The sequence below is a fragment of the Geotrypetes seraphini genome, chromosome 7, assembly GCF_902459505.1.
Source record: "Geotrypetes seraphini chromosome 7, aGeoSer1.1, whole genome shotgun sequence".
Taxonomy (NCBI): Eukaryota; Metazoa; Chordata; class Amphibia; order Gymnophiona; family Dermophiidae; genus Geotrypetes; species Geotrypetes seraphini.
Window position 1 is genome coordinate 586,745 of NC_047090.1, and position 23,022 is coordinate 609,766.

At 45.0% G+C, this 23,022-nt stretch overlaps 1 protein-coding gene across 3 annotated transcripts in view; it reads right to left on the bottom strand.

The window, feature by feature from the left end:
• Positions 1 to 23,022, bottom strand: part of MYBPC1 (myosin binding protein C1) — a 216,669-nt gene that overhangs the window by 157,641 nt on the left and 36,006 nt on the right. For all 3 annotated transcript variants that reach the window (XM_033952331.1, XM_033952330.1, XM_033952329.1), the window contains exon 3: positions 14,755 to 14,820. In XM_033952331.1, coding sequence (XP_033808222.1) covers positions 14,755 to 14,820 — 66 coding nt within the window. The remainder of the gene's footprint in view (positions 1 to 14,754; positions 14,821 to 23,022) is intronic.

Consider the following 23,022-nt stretch of genomic DNA (forward strand, 5'->3'; position numbering starts at 1 on the left):
CAACTCAGAGCACCAATTATAGAAGAACACTTAGCACTCATTTTTTTCGGTGCTATATTTGGGTGCCATTTACTGAATCATATGCTTAATCGGCACCAAGTTATAGAATGAGAAGGATACAGACCTTGGCTGCCTTTACAAAATAGGCATGAAATAAGTGGTTTTCTCACAATTACTACTACTACTACTACTAATCACTTATATAGCGATGAAAGGCGTATGCAGCACTGTATATTTTTACATTTCTAGACGGTCCCTGCTTGGAAGAGCTTAAAATCTAACTTGGACAGACAGACATGACTGAGGGTTAGGGATGCAGAACTGAAGGTGAGAGGAGTTAGGAGTCGAAAGCACTCTCGAAAAGGTGGGCTTGTAAAGGGGCCTTGAACACTGCCGGAGACAGAGCCTGCTGTAGAGATTTGGGCAGCTTGTTCCAAGCATACGGCGTAGCAAGGAAGAAGGGACGGATTCTGGAGTTGGCAGCTGAAGAGAAGGGCACAGAAAGGAGCTCACGGGGGGGGGGGGGAGGATCATAGGGGGAGGTAAGTGAATAGAGATAGTGAGGGGCAGCTGAGTGAGTACATTTGTAGGTAAGTAAGAGGAGTTGCACATTATGCACATAGTAACAGCCAGTGTTAATAAGATGCAAAGAAAAGAGGCAGTGAAGTTTGAATATACAGGAACTCCCGCGAATGCAGTTTTTTGCAGGAGAGAGCAGCTGGAGCGCCGGCGGGTGAAGAAAATCACTCACGGTCTGCTCTGACCGCCTCTTCCTGTAGTAAAGTTGGGCTATACCAATCAGGAGCTGCTTTGACATGCAACTCCTGATTGGTATAGCCTGACTTTACTACAGGAAGAGGCGGTCGGAGCAGACCGCGAATAATTGAGTCCACGAACCGCGGGGGAACACTATACATGCTTTGTATTACTGCATATGTGAAGAATTTTGATGATGTACTTTTTCACTGTTTTAGTAAGAATTGAACTATTTTAATTACCCTCCTTTTACGAAGCTGTGGTAGAGGTTTCCACCACGGCCCAGAGCGCTAAAATGCTCCTCCGCTGCTCCAACGCTCATACAACATTTAGCTCCAACGCGTCTGAACATTTAGCGTTCCGGGCCACAGTAGGAGGGGGAGGGGTGTTTTGTAAATCTCAGCTTATTAGCATACATTTCACATTTCAAATATCACCGGTTATTTTATGCAATAATGCATGTTACTTAGCATGCACACAAACAGAGCTTTTTAAGCATGTTAAACCACTTGCAATATCATTGAACCCATTTGTACACTGACCCTCTAAAAGCCTATTAACTTCCTTTAAGTGCCAGTAGTCTCGGATCAATCTGACTTCTATTACTAAGCCCCAGGGCCATACCAGAGAACAGCTGAGATTTAGCTGGTCTGGAAGGAATTATCTTATCTTCTCCTACCTATTAGCGCACATACTTTCAATTTAATTCTGACTTACCACCTGTCATTGCTCTGCCTGTTGACTCTTGTCATCAACAGTGAACTATATAGACATCCAGTTTGCAACGGTCAGTGAAGCAGAGTCAGCTTCAGAAAAGGGAATATCAGGTTTTTTTTAAATTTGTTCCACTTAGGCCCTGTTTTGCTACGGTGGGCTAATCGATTTAGCAAGCGCTAAACGCTAACGCGTGCATGTTAGTCTATGGGCGCGTTAGTGATTATTGCATGCTAATCGGTTAGCGCACCTTAGTAAAACAGGAGGTTGGTGCAAGTATGTCAAACTTATGAATAATGCATTCATTGATAGGCCACATGGAGACATTTGTTTTCCTGATTCTCTGCATTACAATTGCAGTCAAACCTTGGGTTTGTGAGCATAATTCGTTCCAGAAGCATGCTTGTAATCCAAAGCACTCGTACATCAAAGCAAATTTCCCCATAGGAAATAATGGAAACTCAGACGATTCGTTCCACAACCCAAAATACAGTACGAAAGATATGCGCACCTGTACAGCGCGCTTGAACTGCGGGTGAATTGGCTGCGATGCTTTTATTACATTCTACGTTCAGCCGCGCTCAGCGCGAGATGTGCGTATGTTGTGCGTGCTCCAACTCAATCTCAGGAGGGGAACCCCGCTTGCGTGCCCTTTACCATATACGGTCAACAGCCACAAAGTGTGTGAGATTGTCAAAAGGTATCGGCCTACGCAACAAGTGCATCCCGACTTAATGGTTTTACCCAAGTTTGCGTTCAGCCGCGCTCAGCGATGTGATGCGATGCGCGTATATTGTGCGTACTTGACATGACACGCATATATGTGCCCGTACTGCAAGGCAACACTCGTTTATCGAGTTCAAATTTAATAAAATGTTTTGCTCGTCTTGCAAAACGCTCGCACACCACGTTACTCCCTATCCAAGGTTTGACTGTACTTAGAAGCCAAATTTGCATTACCTAATTAACCAGTTGTTAAATTTAGAATGTGCATTAGATACTACAACATAGACTGCACCGAACCTCCCTGTGGGTCACATGTTTGACATGCCTGAGATAGGGTCTCGATCCATAAGATCGCAAGAAATGAGAGTAATTGTGGGACATTGCTTCGCCTGCCCATAATGTAGAACTGGGGATTCGCTGGACGTAACTGGACTCTTATTCCCTGTCCAAGATGCAAGAGAGATGGGAGACGAGTAATGTGTTCTGGATAAAATGAATCCTTTATCCCAGGGAGCTTCCAATGAGGATGAAGAAGTTCGGCCATATTTTAAGATTGCACTTGATTGCAAGATTGCAAGTTGCAACCCTGGCTACCTATATAAAGCCTGCCGAGATGGAATATTTAGTGACCAGATAGTGACACTGAATATCTTACAAACCACCTCAGAAACTATCTAGTCTGGGAGCGGAGTCAGGGCAGAGACAGTTATTCTGACAGTGGAAATTTTCAATGCTTTTTGTACAGATATCTTATCCAGGGCTATCAATATCACCGTTAACATAAGAACATATGAACATAAGAATTGCCGCTGCTGCGTCAGATCAGTGGTCCATCATGCCCAGCAGTACGCTCACGCGGCGGCCCTCTGGTCAAAGACCAGCGCCCTAACTGAGACAAGCCCTACCAGCATACGTCCTTGTTCAGCAGGAACTTGTCTAACTTTGTCTTGAGTCCCTGGAGGGTGAAGAACTTCCTTTCGTTCGTACGGAATCTATCCCCTTTCAATTTTAGAGTGCCCCCTCATTCTCCCTACCTTGGAGAGGGTGAACAACTTGCCGTTATCTACTAAGTCTATCCCTTTCAGTACCTTGAATGTTTTGATCATGTCCCCTCTCAATCTCCTCTGTTTGAGGGTGAAGAGGCCCAGTTTCTCTAATCTTTCGCTGTATGGCAGCTCCTTAACTATCTTAGTTGCTCTCTGGATCCTTTCGAGTAGTATCGTGTCCTTCTTCATGTACGGCGACCAGTGTTTGGCGCAGTACTCCAGATGAGGGCGCACCATGGCCCAGTACAGTGGCATGATAACCTTCTCCGATCAATATGGAGGGAAATTGTATAGAGAGCATGCCAATACGTGGGCTCCCAGAACACGTATAAATGACCAGAGCACAGCATTTGTGGATCAGTTGATTTTGAATAGTTGCCATTTTTGTTGTATACACACAAGTGTTGAAAGGCTTTTTGAGCTGGTGATTGTGAGTAACCAGTTCCACATTTATTATATTGCAATGTTAAGTGCTTATTATTTTTTCTTTTTTTCTTATGCATATTCCCCTGATACAGCGTTTGTGAAACAGGGGCCCTTGTCGGGAATCTACTTAGCTTTGTGTGGAGTCCATCCGATCCTCGTTTGTTCCAAAAAAGAGTTTTAACTTTAAAACTCTTAAAATCTTTGAACGTGGCACCTAACAGCAAATGCACCATAATGAACTGATGGTCCGAACAACATATCACGCTGGAGAATGAAGAGTTCCTCTGCGGATAACTTATGAGAAGATATGTTTATTACACTATCCTCTGACCCTTTGTTTGTTTACTGGTTTTGACAGTCTTGGGACCAATCTCAGTGGCAATGAGGGGGGGGGGGGTGATATTCATCCGATGACCATATATGGTGGGTACTTCGATCCTTAAGGACTAAAAACCAATCAGGTTTTTCAGGTAAGCCTGATGAATATGCATGAGGTATATTTGCATACATTGGAGAAAGAGCATGCAATCTATCTAATGCATATTCAATAAAGTAATTTGGAATACCTGACTGGTTGGTAGCCTTCAAGGACCAGAGCACCTACCCTTGTGGAATTACCAAAAAAGAATGCATTGAAACAGGACCTTGTATTTACAAGTCCCTCGACATGCTGTAATGCCTTCTACTCTAAATTCTACTGAAGTACTACTTTCACCAGGGCTTTTTTGAGGGGGTACTCAGGGGTACTGTGTACCAGCACCTTTTCCATTATAGTTGGTTGCAGGGGGGTGTGGCTGGCTAATACAGTGTGGGTTCCTTGGTGATCACCCCATTTCTGAAGAATGGCATAGTATTTGAGTACCAGCATCTTTTTTTTTTGCTGGAAAAAATGCACTGACTTTAACACAATGGTTCTCAACCCAGGACCTGAACTAGAGAATGACATGGGGACAAATTTTTTTCCATCCCGTCCCAGCGAGTTCTTTTCCTGTCCATGCCCCATTCCTGCACGCTCTGTCCTCATCTGCACTTTAAAATCCTAAGTAGCAACATTCTAGAGCTCAAATTGTGATGTCATAATGCCTCATTCCACCAATGCCTAAGCTCTGTCCTCATCTGCACAAGCCTCACTTTAAAATTATGTGTTCTACGCTTGTGCGATTAAGGCAGAACTTACAGGAATGGGGCAAGGCCAAGGCCAAAACTCATGGGGCGGGACAGGGAAATTGAGTTCCTATGGGGAACGGGGAAAAATTTGGTCCCGTGTCATTCTCTACCAGGGAACCATTCTGGTTCTCGGCATATCCATAGTGAATATGCAATAAAAATATTTAGATACATTGCCTTCACCATATGCAGATCTATCTTATGTAAATTGCTAAGGGCAACCTGAAAATTGAACGTAAAAGGACAGAGTCTGAGGAATGGGTTAAGAGTCTCTCTCTTTACCTTAATGTGTTTGCAAATCTCCTCATTTCTCTAGTGTCTATATCTCTGGTTTTTTTAGGGTAATCTACCTACTGCCAACTCGAACTCTGCGCCCCTACTGTTAATTTCCTGTCTTTCAAGCCTGTCTTTGATTGTTGATGCACATCCTAGCAAGTTGTTATACTTGTCACTGAGCCATCTGGAAATGCTGTCATGCTTGTCTTTCAATACTGTGGGACTGTGGGAACCAAGCAGGAGAGAGAATGGGAGAAGAAAAAAAGAGGGTGGGGGGTGTGAGGGGAGAAAAGGGAAAGAGTAAGTGAGTGCCTTGGGGAACAGGGATAGGAAGAGAAAGAAAGACAGACAGAAAAAGTGCTGGTAGAAGGTGAAAAAAAAAAGAAACAGTTTCTTGAGAAGGGAATTGGAGAGTGTTTGAGGTGGTGGAAAAGGAAACGAGAGCCAGAGGGGAGGGGGGTTGACAAAATAGAGAGAACGAGATGGGGGAGGGAGGAGAGGGGACAGAGAGTACCTGGATGAAGGTGGGGTGGTGGGAGATGGGGCTAGGGTAGGGTTACCAGAAGTCCAGTTTTCCCCGGACATGTCCTCCTATTGGGGACATGTCCGAGGGTCTATATGGCTCTTCAAAACCCGGCACTTTGCCCAGGTTTTGAAAAGCTTCTATCAAATCACCGTCGGGCAGGAGGGCATCCGCAAATGAGAGCAGTCAGCTGGGGGGGGGGGCCTGGGGTGTGATGGGGTATGGATAGGTCGAACTGTGCAGGTCTGGGGGTGGGAGTGGGGATGGGTGGAACTGAGTGGGCCTGGAGGTGGGTCTAGGGGTCTGGATTTTCCAAATGGAAAATTTGGTAACCCTAGGCTAGGGCCCAGTGTTCCTTCCAGGGTGAGCGGGAGTCCTCTAACCATATTACTACCAATAGGGAGCGGTGTGTCAATATTGTGTTTTCACTTGCTGGGGACAGGCAGGTTCCCTGAAGTACTCCAGAGCTTGCCTGTCCCTTAATAATGAAAATGTGATAGTGAAACAGTGCACTCTAGTGCAGGGGTGTCCAATGTCGGTCCTCGAAGGCCGCAGTCCAGTCGGGTTTTCAAGATTTCCCCAATGAATATTCATGAGATCTATTTGCATGCACTGCTTTCATTGTATGCTAATAGATCTCATGCATATTCATTGGGGAAATCCTGAAAACCCGACTGGATTGTGGCCCTCGAGGACCGACATTGGACACCCCTGCTCTAGTGGCAGGACTGTAAGTGGAGGACTCCTGCTTGGGGATCTCAAAGTCCCCCAATGAATATGCATTGAAAGCTGTGCATGCACATAGATAACATGCAAATTCATTGGGGAAATTCTAAAATTCCGACTGGATTGCGGCCCTCAAGGATGGACTTTGAGACCCCTAGAGGGAACAGTGCTAGGACCACTGCAAAGCTCCGTGAGTTTCTGCTAATTTGTCAATAATTCTCAGTTGCCTAATAGATGCTTTCACTGTCATCTCGATGTAGGGACATTGGACCATCTTTTGTTCTATTGCCCCTTGATACTTAAATTTTGGAGATCCATTTGGAATCAAGTGAATGAAGTACTGGAAAATCCTGTGGCACTGACGTGCGATACTGTACTATTTAGTACGCTTATGAGGGCCAAAAGCCAAATATCTTCCCATAATAATAAACTCCTCTTTATTATGACAGGGGTTGCCATTCAACTTATTTTGAGGAACTGGAAAAACTGCGATCGGTTAAATTATACTTTTTTGGTGGGAATCTCTATGCCAAACTTTTAAAATGGAACATATGATGGTCATACAACAGGGACATTATAGGAAATTTATGGATGTTTGGGAGCCATTGACAAAATTCTGTAATGAGTGATTGGTGATATTGCCCTTTGATCATACATGTCCAGGGTGAGGAAATACTTTTAATTTGAGTGCAATTGTTGGATATGCAGAAGGGAGGGGGGGGGATGATATATATATTTGTCATAAAATATAATTTGATAGAATTTAAGTGCTGTTAAAGTATAAAATGTCTGTATAATATGTTGCACTTATTTTTGGTTTTAAAATGAATAAAGATATTTTAAAAAATAATAATAATTCTCTGTTGTACATTATTAGCCCAGAATGTGGAATATGGAAACAACTGCTCATCGTTTATTTGTTTATTTGTGAAGGACTGCCTCCTCCTTCGCCTAAAAGCCCTTCTGTTGGACGTTTTTGGCTTAAGCGTTTTTTTGTTTCATTATGGCTAAAAAGTGTAGACGTGCTGTGGGGGTACTTTTAGACGTAGTGGAGATTGGGCGTTTAGGCAGGGGAAGGCCATAATCAAAACATGGACGTTTGTTTTGGTTATGGACACTTTCCCAGCTTCTGGGTTGAACTTTTAAGGACTTAGGCCAAAAGGAGACTTAGACGCTTTTTTTGATTATGCCCCTCCACGGCTCTTTACACCTGCATTGTGATGTCAGAGAACTTTATGGTTATAGAAACATAGTTCAATAAATGGGAGTATCTTGCTAATTTACTGTGATAATAATACAAAATACTTATCCAAATCACACAGTTTATACATCAAAAATATCTTTTAAATAATTTATAGTGCTCAACCCCACAACCTATTAAATATTCAAACGTGAAGTAAACTATACATAGGCTGCCATCAGACCATCATTGCAACTATAATGTCTGTTCCACCACATTCAAGATATAATTCACAATGCAGAAAATAAATGTCCACTTATCTGCTTGCTCGATAATGGGTCACGAAACAGGCAGCTATGTTGAAAGTGCTAGTGCTTGATTAAAACATTCCTAACGCCGTGAAACACGAATCTTCCCCCCCGACTCGAGTTTCGCAACTCAGTGCTTACTCAGGAGGGGAAATTATATGGAGGATCAGTGACCACCGCAGCAACAGCAGCTGCCTTCGGACTAGTGCTGCCCAATTCAGAAAAAAAAAATTTGATTCAATTCGATTCAGCCTATTGAATTGGTTTTTCGATTCGATTTTCCTGCCCAATTGGGTGGGGGATTTTTTTTGTTTGTTTGTTTGTTTGTTTTCAAATAACCTGGTGGGTTTATTTTATAGCTTTTTCACCCACTTAGGCTTCTCCTAACCACACTGGCGCTGTGGTGTAAATAAAATAAAGAAACAAAAAGGACTTTTCCTCTCTCTGTTAAATCCTAACTCACGTTCGCGGTCCAACACCAGCTCTGGCAGGATACACATTTCAAATCTGACATATTGTAATCACAAAACAGAAAATAAAATTAGTTTTTCTACCTTTTGTTGTCTGGTCATTATACAAATCTTGTTGGTCCCAGGCTCTGGTTGTCTTCTGATAACTTGCTTGCCAGGGTCTCCTTCTTTCTTCTTTCTCCGTGCTAACCATCCATCTGCCATCTCTGTCCTCCCCTTCTGTTTCCCTTCCCTCCCCAAAGGTCTGGCATCTTTCCTTTTTTTCATCTCCCTCCACAGATCCATCTTTTCTTAACTACCCTTTCATCTAGCATCTCTCCCTTCTTCCCCACCACCCCAGGGTCCACCATCTCTCCCTTTCTTTTCCCAACTACCCTCCTGTCCAGTATCTCTATGCCCCCTCCACACCATCCCTCTTGTCCAACTTCTCTCCCTTTCTGTTCCTTCCCTCCCTAAATCCCATGGTCCATCATTTCTCTCCCTCTCCTCTATTTTCAGACCCATTATTTCTTCCCCCCCAAAGTCCAGCATATGCACGTCTCTTTGAACTCCCCTTCCCTCCCTCCTTCCGTGTACTTCTACACCAGGGCCCCCATCCCCTGAAAGCCTGTCCCCCCCTTAAAAGTCTGCATCCCACCCCTTAAGGCCTGCCTGTCCCCCCGAAGGCCTGTCTGCCCCCCTTTGAAGGCCTGTCTCCCCCCTTAAAGGCCTGCATTTCACCCCTGAAGCCCTGTCTACCTGTCCCCCTGAAGGCTGCCCCATCCCCCAACCCCCCCCAGGAAGGCCTTCGTGTTTCCCCTGGCCTCCCACTGGTGTCCGGCTTCCCCCCTGACCTCCCCGCACTGTTTACCTTATAGAAGCAGCCTATGGACAAGATCATGATGCTAGCGATCTTTGCACTGCTTCGGAGCTGTTTCCTCCGCCGCGATCCTGCCTCTGACGTCAGAGGAAACAGCTCCAAAGCAGTGCAAAGATCGCTAGCATCGCGATCTTGTCTGAAGGCTGCTTCTATAAGGTAAACGGTGTGGGGAGGCCAGGGGGGAAGCGAGATGCCGGGGGTGGGGGAAGCCAGACGCCAGGGGGGGGAACCGGATACCAGGAGGGGAATCGGACAGCAGCACTAACCGGCTGACACTCCCCTCTAAAGCAGGTGCGGCAGCGGTCGGCCAGCAAGAGCAGCGCTGCCACTCCTGCTTTAGGGGGGGGAGGGGGGAGGGTCAGCCAAATCAGGATAGCCGATTTTTTTTTTGTTTTGAATCGATTCGAATCAATTCACCCGAAGTGAATTGGTGAACCGATTCGAATTGTGAATCGGGCAGCACTACTTCGGACAGCCTGGTTAAGCAGTCTGCCCATCCGCAGTAACCATTATCTCTTCCTCTCTCTAAGAGAAAAAAACCTGAAGACTCACCTTTTGACAATTAACTGTCTTAGTTTCTGTATAACTTCCCCTACTTCTACACATCTCCCTCGTTATTCACGGGGGATAGGGGCAGAGCCGGACTGCGATAGGGAAATACCGCGAATATCCAGCTCTGACCCAGCCCCGCCTCCCTCCAGCCTTCTCCCCAGCATCCCGGCCTTACCTGGTGGTCTAGTGGGCTTTCGGGGCAGGAGAGATCTTCCTACGCTCCTGCCCCATGTAGATCACCAATAGGAAATGACTGCCGTGAGTTCCCTTAGTCTCTCGAGACTACGGTGGGAGCTCACGACAGCCATTTCCTATTGGCGATCTGCATGGGGCAGGAGCATAGGAAGATTGCTCCTGCCCCGAAAGCCCGCTAGACCACCAGGTAAGGCCAGGATGCCGGGGGGGGAAGGCAAAAATAGGAGGGGGGTTTCCCCCTCCCCCCAAATAAAAACGTGATTATGTGAAATCGCGAGTGCAGAAACCGTGAATGGGGAGGGGGAAGTGTATGTTCATTCCTCTAGCTTCTTCATACCCCCTTCCTCCTCTACTTTCCCTTCTCTTTGATCAGCCTTGAGCCTGTAAAGATATGTGTGACTCACAAATGGAAGATTAGAATAGATTAAATCCCACGTGTCTATCCCAGGCTTTCTTGAATTCAGACACAGTCTCTGTCTCCGCCACTTCTTCCAGGAGACTGTTCCATGCATCTACCACCCTTTCTGTAAAAAAGTATTTCCTTTGATTACTCCGGAGCCTATCACCTCTTAACTTCATCCTATGCCCTCATTCCAGAGCTTCCTTTCAAATTAAAGAAACTTGACTCATGCGCATTTATGCCATGTAGTTATTTAAATGTTTCTATCATATCTCCCCTCTCCTGCCTTTCCTCCAAAGTATACATATTGAGATCTTTAAGTCTGTTCCCATACGCCTTATGACGAAGAATTTGCAAGGAAGGAAAGTGACAGAGAATATCCTGTTCTTGCAAAAGAGTAAAATAATGTTTAGAGAGAAGCTTGGGGCAGGGTAAGTAACTCAGGGAAAGATTGTGAAAGCTTTGCGGTAAAAACTGATGGGCTGCTGTCAAAGCCATTCTTGTAACGATTTTACAAAAGTAAGTCATTCTCCAAAGACAACACATTCAAATCAGGTTTGCAAAGCAGAGCGTAGGCTTGCTAAATTTACTTGAGATAAGTCACTGGTGATAGCGATCAGCACATGTGCAGAATACACCTGCATTAGAAAAAAAAAAAAAGATCGGCAGAAGAGATGCCCACTCTCCTGCTGCGTAGCTCAACCTCCCGACACCCCCTGGCAGTAAGAAAGATGGCCTCTCTCTCCTACCATCACCTAATCCCCCGACAACTCCTCCCATGCCCCAACTCTACACACACACCCCACCCCCAAAGTGGGAGAGATGCCGCTCTCTCCCACTTTTGCCCCCCCTGACAATTCCCCTGTGCCCTGCTCTGGCTGGCAGGCCCTCCTCTTACAAAATGGTGGTCCATCCCCTTCCCAGTGCATCCTAGGATGTGCTGGGGAGGGGCCTAAGGCTCTCATTGGCTCAGGTTGCTTAAGGCCCCGCCTAAGGGGGGGCCTTAGGCATCTGAGCCAATCAGAGCCATAGGCCCCTTCTCTGATATGCTTAGGCACTGATCAGAAAGTAAGGCTATGACCTGTTGACATATTTTGGCCGCAAATATGGCAAAGAAGGTTAGGGAATCACTCGGTGATTATAGAGAATCGCTCGGAGTGTTCATTTTAATTTTAATGACCTCATTGTACTACATTTGCACTGAGGTATCAGAGACTGCTAGAAAACTCAGAAAAGCCATTTTGATAATATGCCACTAAGATATGTGTGAAATAAACCATCTGGAGCTGGTTTAGCGAGTACATTAAAGGCACATTTTAGTTTTGAGAACCTGCCTCTGCTTGAAAGGTCACTCAGACACAATAATCAGAGACTTGAAGAAAGCAACAGGGTTTATTCAGCATATATGCAAATCCCAAGCACCAAGTTGGCAGCTTCAGAAGTCCCAAAACCAGGAAGTTACAGATATATTTATTCATTTTTCTGGCTATACAACTGAATTCTAGAAAAAACTTTTCACGTGTTACTTTTCTTAACAATCATTGGTCCTAAGCTCACACTAGCAGGTCACTAGCAGGTCACTTATCTAAGCTTTGCAGTCTTTCTGTTACATATCCAGGAGGCGGAATATAATATCGTGTATGCTGAGATAACCATAAGAAGCTAGAATGCCCAAGCTAAAACACGAGATAAGTTAGGTCTGCAGCTAAACATAATTCAACATTTTATTAAAGAGAAAACTTAGTTCAGCACTCAGGAAAACCAGTCCCAGACTCCTTCATGCTGAAGAATTGTCCCTTTCTGCATTGACTTTTTGAAAGTATCCAGTCAAAGAACTGGTTCAGAGCAATTCAAGTTTTGTTGGCAAGAGTGAAGATCTAAAACATATGCTATTGCTTTTCCGGCCACCTGTAGATGTCTCCAGTCCCAGCCAAGCCCCCTTAATAAACACAATTGTGTGCCAGGTCCCTCACATGCTCAAGAGACCTGACTAGGCAGTCACCTATAAAAGTTATTTCATAAATGATGGTTACTAATATATCCTGATCCTGTAAGGGGGGAATTCATCAAGTGGGTGCTAACCAATTTAGCATGTGCAAAATGCTAAGACATCCATAGGAGTATAATATGTGTCTTAGCGCTGAGTGCATACTAATAATTAGTGCGTGCTAATGTGGTTATCATGCGTTGACCCAAATTTCGTCTTACAATGTTTTGCCACATTTTGCCATATTATCACAATTTCTCTCACATTTTATCATACGTCGTATCTTCCACACCATCCTCCTCCCTCCACAGAAGAGCATTTTAGCATCATAAGAACATAAGCAGTGCCTCCGCCGGGTCAGACCATAGGTCCATCACGCCCAGCAGTCCGCTCCTGCGGCGGCCCATACAGGTCATGACCTGTCTAAATCACCAGAAGGGGCCCCCATGCCATCTTGGCTTCCTGATGAGTCCTATCTTCCCATCGAAGTCCTAGCCCTCCGGTCTTGCACATGCTCGACCTGGTTGGGTTTATACTTTCTCAGTATCCCAGTATCCCACTATACTTTTTCAGTATCCCACGATCCCTTTATCCCCCAGGAATCTGTCCAGTCTCTGTTTGAATCCCTGTACCGTACTCTGCCCGATCACCTCCTCCGGTAGCGCATTCCAAGTGTCCACGACCCTTTGGGTGAAGAAAAACTTCCTTGCATTTGTTTTGAACCTATCTCCCTTCAGTTTCTCCGAATGTCCCCTCGTACCTGTTGTCCCCTTCAGCCTGAAGAATTTGTCCCTATCCACCCTCTCCATGCCCCTCATGATCTTGAAGGTCTCTATCATATCACCCCTGAGCACGCTGGCACGCTGAATGCTCTGCGCTGCTCCGACACTCTTAGGAACTCTATGACCGTCGGAGCAGCGTAGAGCATTTAGCGTGCCGGCTGGTGCTAAAAACCTCTTCCGCGCTTTTGTAAAGGGGGAGGGGTATATTTGCCATACTATGTCTACCATGATGCTGCGCAATATTTGCCATTCTAGGTCTCCCGAGATAGGTTTTATCATGCTACATGTCATACTGTCTTGTCATACTAAGTTAGCCATATTTGTAATGCTTTGTTTGCTATGCTATGTTCTGCCGTACTGTGCTCACCATACCATGTGTTCTCATATTATGTTTTTACCATGCTTTGTTAATTATGTTTAGCCTTCTTTGTCAGACAATATTCTGCCATGCCATGTTTGCCATTACTTTTTATAAATGCGTTTTATTATACAGTAAAAGCTTGGATTGCAAGAAACTTGGTGTGCAAGAGTTTTGCAAGACAAGCAAAACAGTTTATTAAATTTTAACTTGATATACAAGTATAGTCTTTAAATACAAGTACATACAGTATAAGCGCGTCACATCATCACAACTGAACCGATGGTTCTTCTCTCTCCGATGCTGCGGGAGTGTAGTGACTGTTCTAAATGAGCGAGGTCTTGCAATACAAGTATGTACAGTATTTTGTATTAAAGTTTTGGGGTTGTGGAACGAATCGTCTGAGTTTCCATTATTTCCTATGGGGAAATTCGCTTTGATATACGAGTGCTTTGGATTACGAGCATGCTTGCAGAACGAATTATGCTCCTAAACCAAGGTTTTACTGTATATGTAAACTTGTTCTGAGCTCTTCTGGGAGGATGGGATATAAAATTAAATAAAATAAATAAATTGTTTAGTGCCACTTGATGAATTCCTCCCCCTAAATTTGTGAACGTTACCCTCTTTCTATGTTCGTTACAATACTAGCATCCCACTTATCACAATTCATAACCAATCGCAAGATATAAACATAGAAAACATTCCCCCTCTTTTACGAGCGCATAGCATATGAGCATTGGAGCAGTTACCGCCACTGCCAGCGCTAAAATCCACCCTATGCATTCGTAAAAGAGGAGCAGAATTCCTATGAGCATCGGAGCAGTTAGCGCTAACACCCAGGGCAGGATTAACCAATAGGGCCCGAAATGGTCAGGGAGGGCCCGATGAAAGAGGGCATCAAAATTATTTTTTCCAAACGGCGATGGACCCCTCCAGCATCGATCAGCAACATGGGCCCCCTCCCCCCCGATCTGCAATGCGGCCCTCCCCCATCGACAGAAATTAAGACAAGTAAGCAACACGGGTAAGCAAGGCAACGGGAACTGTAATTGTGCAAGCGGTGCTGCTTGCCCAAAGCTTCCCTCTGACGCAGCTTCCTGTTTCTGCCTTGGCGCATGGTGAGGTGGGGCAGGGCAGGGGACCCAGTGGACTTGTGTGCCTAGGGGCCATCGACGAATTAATCCTGCCCTGCTAACACCCACACTATACGTTCATAAAAGAGGGGGATTGAGCATTATAAAAAAAGACCTTAACAATAAAACACACATAGTCAGTTCTAACAAGGAGATTTCCCACTAACCTTCAATGGCAGTTGATGTTTTTGACACCGATGCAGCTGCATCACCGCTGGTAAGGGCTTTTCGTTCTGCAAATCAATCAATCACTCCATAAATGCACATGGCATGTTACTGCATTATCTCAAAATATTATAAAAGTAAAACCAAAATATATGTCTTCAAAGAGCGAATATGATTTTGTTGGTACTGGATGCATGAGTTCTCCCCAGAGACATTTTGGGATATTTTCAGTAAGTGTAGAGCAGAGGTCGCAATCCAGTCAGGTTTTCAGGATTTCCCCAATGAATATGCATGAGATCTATCTGCATGCACTGCATTCAATGTATATTCATTAGGGAAATCCTGAAAACCCGAATGGATTGCGGCCCTCAAGGAGGGACATTGAGATCCCTGGTGTAGAGCAAGTTTTACAATGTGGCAGAAGTTTGATAAGTTTTCCTGTTTTCTGGGTAATGGTTCACAAGATTGCCTTTAACAGACGTGGTCCGTTATTAAGCTTATTACTAGATTCCACATGGCCCTAAGGCAGGGGTAGGCAATTCTGGTTTTCGAGAGCCAGAGCCAGGTCAGGTTTTCAGAATTTCCACAATGAATATGTATGAGATGGATTTGCATGCACTGTCTCCTTGAGATGCAAATCTATCTCATGCATATTTATTGTGGATATCCTGAAAACCTGATCTGGCTCCGGCTCTAGAGGTCCAGAATTGCCTACCCCTGCCCTAGGGTAACGTGACTATTTATTTTTTCCCACCAAACGGGACAGGACCCTCCCCCGGATCCTCCCGGATCCCCCCCCACTGGAAAATATAATGCAAAATATAGACAGCAAAATATAAACAGTAGACATAAATTCTCAAAACTGACACTTTTTGATCACTAAATTGAAAATTATTAATTTTTCCTACCTTTGTTGTCTGGTGATTTCATGAGTCTCTGGTTGCACTTCCTTCTGACTGTGCATCCTTTCTTTCCTTCTTTCTTTCTCCCTGCCCCCACCTTCTTTCTGTCTTTCCCTCTCCTAGCTCCCCCCCCTTTCTGTCTTTCTTTATCTCTCCCACCCCCTCTGTCTTTCATTCTCTCTCCCAGCCTGGCCCCCCAAGCTACCTCCGCTGCCACAACTGCCACCTATTTGTCCAAGCCATTGCCGCACTAACATCATCTTCATGCAGAGACTGCACAAGCCTTCCCCACCCCTTCCCTCCACCCGATGTCAAGTCTGATGTCGGAGAGGAAGTTCCAGGCAAGCCAAGCAGTGATTGGCTGGCCCGGAACTTCCTCTCCAACGTCAGAATTGACTTTGGAGGGGAAGGCTTGTGCAGTCACTGCACGAAGATGATGTTAGTGCGGCGGTGGCTTGGACAAATAGGTGGCAATGACCCATTTTTAGCTTGCCTGTCCCGCTCCTTCTGAAAACAGGACATTTCGGTATCCTGAAGCTGTGCATCGGGACAACCGGACAGGTGAGCTAAAAACGGGACAGTCCCGTTCAAAACGGGATGTATGGTCACCTTATCCTAGAGTGATTTATATCTGACCACTTTTACAGCCCTCCCTGGCCACTCTTTCTCTTGCCCTTCACATGACCTTTTATTGGGTCTTGTATATGGTTTCCAAATGGCTCCAGAAAAAGGAGCTAATAAAAGATATATTTTTATGTTATGGTCACTGAAAGGCTAGGGTAACCAGATTTTCCTTCGGAAAAATCTGGACCCATGGCCACACCCCCAGAACCACCCAGTTCCACCTCTGCCACGCCCTGTTCCACCTCCCTGCCCCAACCCCAGATGGCTTCCGAGCATTCGTGGACACAACACAATGATATCATGCGCACACGCGTGTAATATCATCACATTGTGTCCGTGCATGTGTGGATGCCCCTTTCTGACGCGATTTTGTTGGGAAGCTTTTCAAAACCTGAACAAAGTGCTGAGTGTTGAAAAGCCATCCGGACCCCTGGACATGTCCTTGGAAATGCAGACGTCCAGTAACACTATGAAAGGCACTCCACCAGAAACTTTGCAGTAGAGAATGACACAGTGACAAAATTCATCACCGTTCCCATCCCTGTGGATAACCGCGGGAAACCATCTTCATGTCATTCTTTAAGGAGAGAGGAAAGAATCAGAATATGAATGGCCACAACCACTGACCCGCAAGCTTTGCTTTGAAGAATGCTGGTGTAGAAGGACCGAGGTTGAAATAGACACTAGAAAATTACATGGGATTATTTCCCGTGGTTATCCGCAGGGACGGGAACGGTGATGAATTTTGTCACCATGTCATTCTCTACTTTGCAGGTTAAAAAACAGGGAGGAGAAAAAAAGCCTCAAACTAACGTAGCAACATTATCATGCATTCAACTTACAGCTGCTTTCAATCATTTTATTGGCATAAAAAATCCCCTCCCCCTTAACAAAGCAATATTTCAAAAATGAAAGTAAGCCATTCAGGTGCACACAAAGGACTTATCTTAAGGTGTGGGACTAAGAATGGACATCAATCTGCCTAGAGTAAGTCTCATCTGTGGTTAATGTCTCACACAACCTCCCGACAAGGAATCTTGCTTTGCCAAGAACCTGGGTTGCTTCAGGGGATAATCAGTCATCTCATTGTACACAGATGCCTTCCAAATTGTAACTTATTGTCCTTTTGTTGTGATGGTGTGATTAAGAAAACGGAGGACAGGTTGAGAAATCCGGGTTTTACTTTCACTGAAAGCAATGGAAGTAAAACTCAGATGTCTCAACCTGTCCTACTTTTTCTGGAGCCACATGGTAATCCTAATCCTGTACCTCCTGCTTCTCCTCATGTTTCTGTGATGGCGTGTGTGAAATAAACCCGGTTCCCTTTAAGTATTCTCCCTCACAAGAGAGTTCTAGCTACAGACTGCATAGCAAGGAGGATATGGTCCCGCTAGGGCAGGGTTAGGGAACTCCGGTCCTCGAGAGCCGTATTCCAGTCAGGTTTTCAAGATTTCCCCAATGAATATGCATTGAAAGCAGTGCATGCAAATAGATCTCATGCATATTCATTGGGGAAATCCTGAAAACCCGACTGGAATACGGCTCTTGAGGACCAGAGTTCCCTACCCCTGCGCTAGGGGGAAGCGAAAACCCAGAGCAGGCATGATAGAGAGGCCCTAGAACAGGAAGGTATAGCCCTTCAGGGTCTTTGGACAACAACCCATAAGAATGGTCAAGAGAAGAAAATTCTCAGTTGAACATTGTGAATTGCTGACTTTATGGTTTAACAGAAGCCAGACCCTTCCTTATTTGTTGAATGCTGAAGTTTAAGGTAATATTCTTATTTCCACACTGACCAACTGTAATCTAGCAGGAACCACTTCCTTGGTATTTGAGTGGTGAGATAATTTTGATTACTCCCGAGTTTCAGGTCTCAGTAAATAATTAAACACAACCCATTAACAAATTTTTTGTTCTACAGTATACTCTGGCTTGGCTGTGTTTATGGAGGATCTGTGTCTCACACTGGTTTATTATGCTAATGCAATATCCTGGTTTCTTCCCCTCTCACATCTCTATCCTTCCTTTCCCATCACCTCATTTGTCTGGTCTGAAAGAGCAGGTATAGCCAGGTATGCATGTCATACATTAGCACTGAGTGGCAGCTTCTGAAGGCGAGTAAAAGTAGCATCCCTTAATGACAGGCTGGGCAGCAATGTCTCAATCTTCTGGGAATACATCCAAGTAGGAAGAAGAGGAAGGGCCAATGGTCCATGGGAATATATCCAAGTAGAAAAAAGAGGTAAAGCCAAGGGCCTATGGGATTATATCCAAGTAGGAAGAAGAGGTGGAGCCAAGGGTCCACCTAGTTTTTGAGTTCTAGCACCTGGAATTCACCCAGTGTATATTTAATAATAACTTTATTTTTTTTCTATACCACCAACACCCAAGAGTTCTAGGAGGATTAAAAATAAAAGGACCTGAGAAGATGTTTTAGCAGTGATGCAGGTCCTAAGATGGCAACAGGGGCTGGTTGGGAGGTATCAATCATGGTGTTAGGAGAAAGGTGCTAAAATTTTTTAAATCACCCACAAACCTTGCATTGGCCCTTGTTCATGTCCCTGTCCTACTCACAATGAGAGACTAAACATGCTTAAGGTTATAATAAGTTTCAGTAACAGAAGCATGATTTGAACCCAGGTCTTCCTGAGTCTCTATATCGGCGCCTTAACCACTAGGCCACGCTCTACCAACAAAAGCCCAAATCAAAAATACTTCAATAAATTTGAATTCTACCAGGTGCAAGTCCTCAGTGGATTACAAACAACATACACGATAATAAGCATAAAATTACGAGAAATCAAAATACATACCACAAAATACAGCAAAAACAAAATCCACAAATGAGACAGACAAGTCCCATATAATCCTGCCTGATTCTTTCAAGTTTATTTTTCCAAATGGGTTTCTTTTGCACATACAACAACAAAATCGTCCAAGAGGCCTTCAGAAATAGTAACAAAACATAGCCTGCAGGGACTAGATTGATGTATAAAGTGGAGAAAAAACCCCTCAGTGTCACCTCAGTGTAGAGAACAACTCCACTGAAACAGGGACCACCCTACTTCAAGACAATATTTAAAGGGGAAGACACATCACAGATAAAAAAAAACCAAACCCTCTACTAGTCAAATAGCCATCTAATAATTACATTACATTGCATTAGTGTTTTCTTTCCCGCCAACACCTTTCAGTTCAAGACGGTTTACAAAAAGAGTTGGCCTGGGCATTCCCAGGGAGCTTACAGAGTTGATAGAGTGAGCTTACACGAATTGAAGATTAGCCTGAACGATGGGATCTGGGGGAGGGTTTATAAGGTTTTTGTTAGCTCATTTCACAAATTTTTTTAAAAGTATAGTTTTCAGTTCTTTCCTGAATGTTTTGTAGTTAGTCGTCTTGGTCAGTAGCTTGGAGAGGTGGAAGTCTATTTTCGCTGCTCTGGAGGCTAGTAGTTCGTCATATAATTTTTTGCTTTGTATGCCTTTTGCTGGGGGATGGGTGAAGAGAGCCTGTGTTCTCCTTGGTCATTCTCTTCCTTACATCCACTGTTTGCCTTCTCTCTGCCTCTTCCATATGGTATCCGCTCTGTTACTGTGCCTCTCCCTTCCATCTCTCCCTCCACATTGGTCTGGCACCCAACTTCTTCCCTCTGCTCCCCCTATAGTCTGGCATCTCTATCTTCTTCCCTTCCATCTTTCCTTCCCTTCCCCAGGTGGTTTTTAGCATCTCTCTCCTCCTTTTCTCCTTTCAGATCTGGTATTGTGACATTTCCGCTCCCCGAGACGGTCATGTCAGAGTGAAACCCCGGTCTCAGTCTCTTACTCGAGACCAGTCTCTCCCTGAAAAGGATCAGGAAGAAGATCCTGAAAGCCCAGCTGCCTATCCTGCGCCTTCTAACCTAGAGCAGTACCCAGAGTATAGGTTAACTCCACGGCCCAGAAAAGCTTCCAGTCACACTAAGAGGTTTAATCAATCTCCCCGTGGTATTCTGCCCTGTAGCCTGAGGGGGAGCCCAAGAACACACAAGCTAGGCACACAAACACCCAGTGTAGGGCGTGGCCCTAAGCCTTTTAAGCAGCTCTCCAGAGCATTAAAGGAGGCTGCCCAAGAGAGTCTGGAGAGAGAGTTATCCGGGCCAGGAAAAGGCCAGACCTCACTCCAGAGCCAATGGAGTGTGAGGCTTCAATGCCTCAGGAACCAGCAGAGCAGCTGGATACACCAGAAAGCATGGACCTGGATGAAGGGTGTATGCCGGAGACCGTTATGGAAGAAGCCATGGATGTGGGCTTGGCAACTTTCCACTAAACACTGCAGGTACGAGGCTGTACAGGAATAATAGTGGAGAGGAGTTTTGGAAGAACTAATTTTGATTGTTTGTGCTGTAAAAACAAGCTTAGAGCAGTGCTGCACCAGCTTGATTGGCTTGCTACATTGCAGCTGTGCAGAAGCTCAAGAGGAACCAAAGGACTGTGAGCTAATCAGGGCTGGAAGTATAGGAGCCTGCAGTAAGGCTTCAGTTTTGTCTTTTGTTCCTGCTTAAAGTTTACTTTATATCCAAGAATGTAAATACCTGGTGAAGAAACTGGACTGTGTTGATTGGTAAGCCCAGGACTCCAGCTCAAGGCTGGATAATTTCTTAAGAGACTAATTGTGCTGTGTTTTTTTAGAGACTGTGTGACCAGGTAGAGCAAGCCCTAAAACCTGGACTGGAGTTATACCTGATAGAAAGCTTGCTGTGCTTTCACTGGACTGGGTGAAAGTTAAAAGTCTTTTTATTTGCTGTTTTTCTTTCTTTTTGCCCTTGTTTGGGAAGAAAGGAAACTTGGACTCTAATAATATCTGATATGATTTATAGTTTTGTGTGTTAAGTGACTAATTAAACTTTACACATTATTTTTGGTTCAACTTGACTCACGGTGCTTTATTTTTAGCAAAGCCCAAGATAGTGAGACACCAGTGAGGTCTCCCCCTTTGGGAGCCGCGTAGGGAGTGTGCTACCCTCTACCGGGGGTCTTCTTAACCTTACCGAGACCCCGGCAGGTGACAGTATCTGTCTTCCTAATACAGCATTTGCCCTTTTTTCTTTATCCTCTCAGCTCCCCTCTCTCCCCTTCCCACTAACATGCAGCATCTTCTCCATTCTCTCTCCTACCCACTAACATGTGTCTGCTCTTCCCTTCCCTCCCCTGTGTTCCCTTCTCTTTCTACCCATTTCCATGCACATCTGCTCCTCACTCTCTCCAAACCATTTCCCTTCAGCTTACTGTATAACAGAAAAAAGTATCTTGTAATACAAAAAACTCATATACGGTAACTATATCAAACTTATCTGTATAAAGAAGCATCAATTGACCCCAGTCCTTAATGCCTCCTGCACTAACTGTGAATTACTCAGTGCATGGTAAGTAATTATTTCTATAGCGCTATAGTGCAGTACTCGGAGAGATCCCCCAGGAAAGAGACTTGGGAGTACTGGTCGACAAGTCAATGAAGCCGTCTGTGCAATGCGTGGTAGCGGCAAAAAGGGCAAACAGAATGAAGCTGAGGGGGGAACAAGTCCAGGACAGATATCAGGAAATTCTGCTTCGCGCAGCAGGTGGTGGATGCCTGGAATGCTCTCCCAGAGGAGGTTGTTGCGGAATCCACTGTTCTAGGATTCAAAAGCAAACTAGATGCACATCTCCTTACGAGAGGCATAGAGGGATATGGGTGATTAGAATTACGCAGGTGTACACCTGGCTGGGCCTCCGTGTGTGTGGATCGCTGGACTTGATGGACCAAAGGTCTGATCCAGAGATGGCAGTTCTTATGTTCTTATGTTAATGCTAGGAATGATTAAGAAGGGGATCAAAAACAGATCGGAGAAGGTTATCATGCCGCTGTACCGGGCCATGGTACGCCCCCACCTGGAATACTGTGTCCAGCACTGGTCGCCGTACATGAAGAAGGACACAGTACTACTCAAAAAGGTCCAGAGAAAAGCGACTAAAATGGTTAAGAGGCTGGAGGAGTTGCCGTACAGTGAGAGATTAGAGAAACTGGGCCTCTTCTCCCTTGAAAAGAGAAGACTGAGAGGGAACATGATAGAAACATTTAAGATAATGAAGGGAATAGACTTAGTAGATAAGGACAGGTTGTTCACCCTCTCCAAGATAGAGAAAATGAGAGGGCACTCTAAAGTTAAAAGGAGATAGATTCTGTACAAACTTAAGGAAGTTCTTCTTCACCCCAAGTGGTAGAAAACTGGAACGCTCTTCCGGAGGCTGTTATAGGGGAAAACACCCTCCAGGGATTCAAGACAAAGTTAGATAAGTTCCTGCTGAACCAGAATGTATGCAGGTAAGGCTAGACACAGTTAGGGCACTGGTCTTCGACCTAAGGGCCGTCGCGGGAGCGGACAGCTGGGCACGATGGACCAGTGATCTGACCCAGCAGCGGCAATTCTTATGTTCTTATGCTACCAGACGCATGCTGCACTGAGTCACAAAGAAGAAGAAAACAGTCCCTGCTGGAAAGAGCTTACAATCTAAACAGCCAAGACATACAAATGGGATGTCATGGGGAACAGTTAATCAGCTGGCTGGGTTGGAGGGCAGAGGAGTAGGGTTAAGGATTGAAGATGGGTTTTCAGTCTGCTTTTAAACACAGGAAGGGAAGAACTCGAGTAAGTTATTCCAGGCATAGGGGGCAGATAGATGTAAGGAACAGTGGAGGAGAAGGGTACAGCTAAGAGCGGCTTATCCG